Source organism: Melampsora larici-populina (assembly GCF_000204055.1).
Source record: "Melampsora larici-populina 98AG31 unplaced genomic scaffold MELLAscaffold_73, whole genome shotgun sequence".
Lineage (NCBI taxonomy): Eukaryota > Fungi > Basidiomycota > Pucciniomycetes > Pucciniales > Melampsoraceae > Melampsora > Melampsora laricis-populina.
Genome location: NW_006768837.1, coordinates 1,020 through 8,858, shown reverse-complemented (window position 1 = coordinate 8,858; position 7,839 = coordinate 1,020). Strand labels below are relative to the sequence as shown.

The 7,839-nt window shown below is 41.3% G+C and overlaps 2 protein-coding genes across 2 annotated transcripts; both read right to left on the bottom strand.

Moving 5' to 3' along the window:
- Positions 1-1,672, bottom strand: MELLADRAFT_94788 (uncharacterized protein; the record flags this gene model as incomplete). Its single annotated transcript, XM_007417451.1, has 7 exons — positions 1-163; positions 224-372; positions 468-632; positions 693-740; positions 898-963; positions 1,076-1,231; positions 1,292-1,672. 7 exons carry the CDS (start codon positions 1,670-1,672, stop codon positions 1-3), a joined length of 1,128 nt encoding a protein of 375 aa, XP_007417513.1.
- Positions 1,673-2,511: 839 nt separating this feature from the next.
- Positions 2,512-6,628, bottom strand: MELLADRAFT_112859 (uncharacterized protein; the record flags this gene model as incomplete). The annotated part of the gene is made up of 8 exons (XM_007417466.1): positions 2,512-2,793; positions 2,881-3,075; positions 3,142-3,269; positions 4,933-5,194; positions 5,258-5,280; positions 5,903-6,060; positions 6,235-6,338; positions 6,413-6,628. The coding sequence occupies 8 exons, from the start codon at positions 6,626-6,628 to the stop codon at positions 2,512-2,514; spliced, it is 1,368 nt and encodes a 455-aa protein (XP_007417528.1).
- Positions 6,629-7,839: the final 1,211 nt, after the last annotated feature.

Here is a 7,839-nt window from a genome sequence, read left to right as displayed (position 1 = left end):
TTACAACGGGGACTTTATCTCAGGTTCGCCTTCACTGATCCATATCTTTAACGCCTCTGGGGTGATGATATGTATATCATTGGAGGTGGCAGTTTTGATTTGTTCAAAGCTCTGCGCTCCAGTAAAAAGGACGGTGTCGTACTGTATAACCCATCTGTAGAAGCTACAGAGAGATGGTCATGAGTTGCGATCATCAGTCATCATTTGGAAATCATAAACTTACGACTTTTGTTGGTCCCTGGGTAGACCTCGGACCCAAGAAAGTCGTTCATCGACTGGATCCCACATTGATCGGTCACCTTTGTCCTTTGTACCGCTACATGGCTGGGTAGAGTCCTTTTTCTCCATATGAAAAATTGTGCCTTCAAGACGCTAGATCGGGTACGTAGAGTGAAAGGATATGTATGTACATTCACTATCAGCTGCTCATGCCAGTATCCGGTTTGGGTGAGTGTTTGAAAGCTTACCAGAAGTGCGATCCGGCATTTGTCTCCGAGAGAAGTGGCGTCCCAGATTGTATCATTGGATTTGGTCAATTCCTTTGGAGCTCGTGTGCGACGAAGTTGAAAGTAGAGGTTTTCCAACTTGGGAACTTTGGAATCGAGTTCGGGATCTTTAATATGGACAAGGAGCTGTTTACAAACCATCATATGGTAAGCAAGTTTCTCGATATCATATTAGTACTGACTCACTCCTTGTTGAAATTTGCTTTTCTCGGTTTTGGCGATATCCTTAACAACCTTTCAGACTGCAGTTTCCGCTATCAGGTCGCTTGAACGAAACCCAGCGGGCAACTCTTCGGCTTTGATACTATCAGTGTGCATGAGGGCCTCCTACATGGATGGTTTTGGTTTGACATCAGCTGCATATGTAGCTCAAATTCGAATGAAAACTCACAATCACCAAATTCTCAAGGGATTCTAGAACCGGAACTGTGCGCATTGAGTTCGCGGCTGAGTAAGACTGGATTGAAGATCTCATAAGGAGGTCTTTAGTCGAATGCCGAATGAAATTCTATATGGATCATGTTAGTATAAAATACTAAACTAACATGATTGACTGTTGAATGACTTACTCGAACGTCCTCGAGAGCTTTCCATTCGGTCACTTTGGTTGGATCTGATTGAGGTACAGTCGGTAACTCTGGTGTAGAGAGGTTCTGTTGATGGGATTGAAATTTTGAGGCCAAGAAGCAAACCAGAGCTATCTGACGTCTCTGTTGGTCAGGTTGCTACATGAACAGATATTGATCAATTTCATAATCTGGTAACCCAAGTCGGAAGATACATACCTGAAAAACTTTGTCCACATCAGATATTACACTCGAAGAGAGTCCAAACTGAGCACCGATTGTGCTAACAATATTTGATAAAGCAAGTGGGTTAATCAAGTCTTGCCCAGAACTGAGTCCTGAAGAGTGAGGTCTTGCTTCAAGACGCATTAAGCTGGGTGTGAATGGTTCGTCTGCCAACATAGTCCGATAATCGGGCTCTTCTTCATGGAAGAGCCCATCCTGGGGGGGTTGTTGCCGGAGGTTAGGCGTTGCTTGCGACCGGCTGTCCATCCCAAAGGCATCGGTTGCTGAGCGGGTCCTGGGAATGATGGATGTGGTTAGCCAATCATAATTGGATCCAATGGGGCTCCTTTGATAACGTTGAGATGCGGAAAACATGGGGGCGCTGTGAGTGAGTCAGGGTGAGTCGCAGGTGGAAACAGGTGGAAAGACACCAGAGAACTTGTCTTTCTGGTGAGAAAGACAAGTTCTCTGACCTCTTTCAACGTCAGACATCTCGAAAGCGCCAATTCAAAGGCTGAGACAGGCTGTCATTGGAATCATTTTTGTCCCCAATTGAAATTTGACTTATAAAATTTTCTTCGTCGTCGCCCAGCTCACCCTCAAAAGTCCGTCTCTTGGAATTGCTTCTTCTTGTTGTTATTGTTTTTTTTAAACAATAACAACAAGCATGGCATGTTTTATTATATGTTTATTTTGGAAATATGAAACAAAATTCATAGCCATTTAAATACAGTGACTATGGATTCTTGATTTCATTAAGTCTACTTTTAAACACTCTTTTAAAATTGTTTGAAAGTAGACCTGATCTGTATCTTAAACTTCAACACCAGTGTCATTTTGTAAAAGCAGTTATGTTATCAATTGCATTGAGAGTTTCTTTCGGTTTAATGAAAACAAAGATATAAACATTTGAAAATGAGCATTGGACATTTGGAAATTTCAGGCGTTTGGAAAGAAAGGATTGTTTGGTTTTGTAACATTGAAAAAAAATAAAGCTTTGAAAATGATCATTGGACATTTGAAAATTTCAGGCATTTGGAAAGAAAGGATTGATTGGTTTTGTAACATTGAAAAAAAGTATTGAGTTCCTTGGTGAGGTTTTCAAACATATTTGATCTGGTATGATTCATCTGAATTTTTTTGAAGAACTTTAGATCCTGAATGGAAATATTATCAGCAAGGGCCTATTCAGGGGTTTTCTTCATAATATCATATCATTTGGGGTTATCTTCCCATTGCTGCAATCCCACATGTATTGCGTGAGTCCACATTTCAGGGGTCACGGGTTGACAATGTATATGGGCCCATTCTCTATGGGCCTGTCCATTGTAGAGTGCACCACTATTGATAATGTAAAGATCTGTGTCCTTGTGCGTATGAGTTTCCAAAGGAGTGCCAGTTTTATGTATTGGAAAAAAAGAGGGGTTCCTTGGTTTTTCGGTCTGGCAGTGAGAGTCATAACAATTATGCTGGACATTCATGGAACACCTCACTTCCTGTTGGTTTGAGAAGGTGAGACATCATATGTGTCAGAGAGTCCTGGTGGGTTTGTGCATTGATAATGATTGAATGTCATGACTTACATCAAAATATACATATACACTATGTGGATGTATTTTAAGTGCACACATGCCATAGAACACATGGCAGTCAGTTGATATGGACCTAAAATCAAGTGAAAGAATCGGACTGGACTGTTGTTGAGTGCCAATTTTTGGTGACCATATTGCTCTTATCCGCCCAATCCATTGAGATGGGTTCATATAAGGAGTCATGACCTGTTCATGATTAAAAAGTTTATGTCATTACAATGACACATTCAAACAGCACAAAGTGTGACTTACACCAACAAAGTCACCAGCTCGAACTTGTTGCCCATTTTTTAGGCCACATGAATGGATGACCTCCAACTGACGCTCATTCAAAGATAAGAACTCTTGAGCTGTTGTGAATTTCTGGTTTGGTTGCAAACCTGGTTGGTAGTGTGTTGGGTTTGAATTCAAAATCTTGCCCCACTGGTTATGCTTGAATCGCAAAGTATTATCAACCACACCCTCATTCTGGAGGACAGCCTCCAAACATGGACCTCCTTGCACCCACTTGCAACTAAGTTCATCCCACATGAAGCCGCCATTAAAACAGTGTCTTAAAACCTCATTATTTTGAAAACTTTCCGCTAGATGTTGGCCAGGGTTGTGACGGTTTGAGTGAATAGATGCTGCGCGGGTTAGAGCGTTTGCACTCTCAAAAGTTTCAGTCATGTAGAGTGCAGGTGGTCCAAACCTCCTAATTGAAGCAGTGAGGTGTGTTAACATATGAAATTTGGGTTTATTGACCCATCGTGCATTTAGTTTGACTATGTTGCAAAGAAAGATGTTGATATGCTTGTCCAGTTCAAAGCAATATGTATCCAGATTTCGGATCTCTGGTTGGTAAATCATGGAAGACATATGAGCCAGGTTGGTCCACACTGTCCTCTCTTCAACGCTGAGCCAATCAAATAGGACAAATGGAGCTCCCTGACACTACAAGAAAGATAATATTTTCTGGGCAGAAAATTAAATTATTGATACACAAAAATATTGAGAGGCCAGGAGGAGAGCAAAAAATGAATAAAAATATGCATCTTGTTCCCTGCGTTGAGAACTTCACTCTGCATATTGTTCCGTATTTTTACAGTCCATATTGATAAGTGTACTAACAATAAACCTTCACAATCATCCAATTACAACCTGTAACAAGCACTGAAATTTGGCTCATTAGTGTTTAGAGAAACTTTTGATTTCTGAAAATACTCATAACTTTTTCAATTCCGTTCCAAAACGCTCGATTTTGGGTGCATTGGTAAGCTGGAATTGTCCTCCAAATAGTTCATAATAGGACCACACAGCATGCTGGTCTGCTAAAAAAGATATCATCTTGTTTATACATTTGTACATACAGATCCATAGAATGATTGTCATACTAGCTACATAGTTCTTGATCTTATGAAAGTTCGAGAGGAAGAGTTCAGCTTTCTATTGCAGTTAAAGTGGAGTGTTTTGAGGCAGATTTGACAAAGTTATAGGTGTTTTCTGAAATCAAAAGTTTCTCTAATCAGTAATGAGTCAAATTTCAGTGCTTGTTACAGGTTGTAATTGGATGATTATGAAGGTTTATTGTTAGTACACTTATCAATACGGACTGTAAAAATATGGAAAAATATGGATAGTGAAGCTCTCACCGCAGGGAACAAGATGCATATTTTTATTTATTTTTTGCCCTTCTCCTGGCCTCTCAATATTTTTGTGTATCAATAATTTAATTTTCTGCCCAGAAAATATTATATTTTGTGTAGTGTGAAGTACAATACGGAATTCTTTCCCAGTCAGAGAAAGGGCACCATGAACCAGTCTGGTGGGCTGCAGTTGCTGTATATTCAGACCTGTGGTATTGAAGACCTTCCACTTTGCCAACAAAGTGGGTAATTGTGTTTTCGGAATCTTTTGAAGCACATCCCGGTATAGATATTTTGTGACTCCAAGCAATATTACATGCAGCACCTCCACTGGTGTGTCTTTGTGCCCATCAAAACCTAAGGAATACATTATTAGACAAGAGTAGCATGGAAAAGTTCCAAGTGCAGCAGTACATACCATCTAATTTTAAAAATGGATTGAAAATTCTGTCACCCAAAGTCTTTTCGCACTCCATGGCAACTCTTTTGGTCTCATTTATATCACGCTGACGTTGAACCTTTCTCATATTCTCAATGAAAGGTTGCATCATTGTGTCTTTCAAACCATATGACTTTTGCAATGCATCCACCTTTGAAGCCATATTGGGTTTGGCTGAATCCTTCCATATCTGCTCAGTTAGCCTCTTTGTCTCACTCCAATTCCGTAAACGCCCGTTAACCTGAGCACACACAGAATATCAGTTATGCCATGTGTGTGGGACCTGAGGGGAATGTGGACTTACCATTTCACCCTGATTGTTTATTCCTACAAACGAACGAATGTACCCTTCTTTTTTTTTTGAGCCTTGGAATCTGCGCCCAGATGACATCCCCTACAGGGGTTTAAACTTGTTCCAGGATTGTTTGTGTTGGAAACCTCAGCATGCATGGGCGAATCCCCCAAATGTGCCAGCTGCACTGCTACAACTAATACGTCCTTTCCAATGCTTGTATCATAAGCAGGAGACCCCTCTCTTGACAGGAAGCTATAACATTTGGGTAAAAGAACTCAGTGTGGAATCAAACCTGTTATATTTGACAATGGGCTTACTTCAACTGTTCTATGATGTTATCACCCATTTCTAGAGCATTTGCTGTTGTTGAAGCAGACAGCCAACGAACATTGTATTCCAGATTAGCCAATTTTGATGGGAGACCCGCAAGTGTAAAATAGTAGCACATATGCCTATTAAATCTTTTCGAATGTGACCCTGAAGTGTCATCACTATAAATGGTTAACGGCATGTGGCGGACCACTTTTCCCTGTGATTTTGTACGCCATGGGTTGGGTAAATGAATGTGAACAAATGAACCATGATCAGACAGCTCTGTCAAACAAAAACAATCAGTGTGTTTCCCAAATACTACACTCAATTACTATGACTTACGGTATAGAACATTTCCATATAAATCCTTTAAGTGATGTCCACCTGGTAGAATAATGTTTTCAAAGCTATTCCTGAAATTTGAGATTTCAACAACCCCCACTTCACTTAAACCCACTTTTTCCTCCTGCTGTATCTCCATCCGCCCTGCTGTTTGCCACCTAGTGACATTATTATTAAGCTTAAGATCTAGGCATTTGGCTACCAATTTGTCTCCAAAGTAGAAGAAGTGAGTTGGTACCACTAATCTTCCGGAGATTAGTTGGACAGGCTCGTAGATATAAAAATGGCCAAATGTAGTGTACACCATTGGGGCCCGCAAATGCGCTGGGAACCCATTAAGCCATTTGTCGGAATGGCAAAATTCTTTGACAACCCCGTCTGTTGATACCTCAGGATAAAAGGTCAAGTTCTGGGCTACATGTGGTTTTGCCAAATCCTAAATTTTGAGACAAAAAATGTCAACCAACAGGTAACACTACTTCTTTTCCTTGTTACTTGGGCCAAACTGACCAGTCTTAAAAGATCCTTTAGGGGCAATGAATAGCAAGCATTGTTTAATGGACTCATGGTTGATACCAATTTCAGCCCCAATTTCTTTTTAATCCGGTTCAGAAGTGCCTTCAGAGTTTTGTAATTGGGAAGTTTGACACCAGCCAAACTTACTGCACTGCGTACTGTCTCGTATTGTGTTCGTGATAGCTGGTTGTGTGGGGTACCATAACACATTGTTCCTATGACATTCTAAGTAAGCAAAAAAATTAACAGCACTATTATAAGTTATTTTAAAGTGGATGAATAATTTGTAATATATGAGTGACATACCTGTAAGGGTACACATGTAGGCAGGAGGCTATGGGTTGGCTTTATGGGATTAGATGGGTTCTTGTTATACTTCTCTCCAACGCCCGGCTTTGGAAAGTCCTCACTCCTCTGAGAGCATCACCTCGGACTTTCTGGAGCTAGGTGAGATTTGTTGTGTTTTCTCTCTCTTTCTCTAGTTCTTTCTATCTTAGAGTGTTACTGACTCCTCTGAGGGCATTACCTCGGACTTTCTGGAGCTAGTTTGAAATCATAACGACGTTCCAAGTCCACCTGTGCTCTTGTGAGAAGTCGTGCCGGACAAGTTTCCGGACTTTCAGTGAAGGTTCTATTGGAACCTTACACTTTTTTTGACTTGATCACCTCGTTATATAATCAAGATTCAAGTTAAACAAAAACCTTAAACATCATTCAATTCAACTATCACATCTTTTTTTTCTCTTTCATTCTGTCACTCTGCACTATCTGCCTTTTGTCACTCGGATTACCAGCCTCGATTTTACTTCTGTCACCTGAACCTTACTCCGACGATCAGAATTCAGTCTCTGCCGCACCTCCGCTGCTTCGAACTAAACGAATGTTAGGCGGAAAATCACTAAAACCTGATAATTTTTGCGACGACCCGGAATCCTTAATCCGATTAGCTCGAAAAGGAAAGCAGCAAGACGAGTCAAGCTCACCACCACCTCCTGCTCCGCCAAGTTACCTGCGAAGACCTGAAGCCTCAGTGTCAGGATCACCAGCGCCAACAGATCAAATCCTGTACGCCTCTAGCCACAAGCTGAGCCCAGCTGTAATCTCGACTGCGCACTTTTCACCGCCAGAAATCTCTCCACCAGAAACGGAGAAGAAAGTGATAGACTTACACTTTCGGAAACTTTTGGGAGCGACACCACACCCACCAGGCCACTTCCCAACGGACACACCCGCACCACATCGATCCAGGGTATCTTTCGCTGAGCCGACACTGACCTGCGAAACCTCAAACACCATGCCTAACGAACAAGACACGGTGGAGTCGCTACGCGAACAAGTTGCAGAACTCAGGCTTCAGAACGAGTCCCTCACAAAGGCAAATCAAGAGACGCTTACCTTACAGCAACTAGTCAAGAACTGTT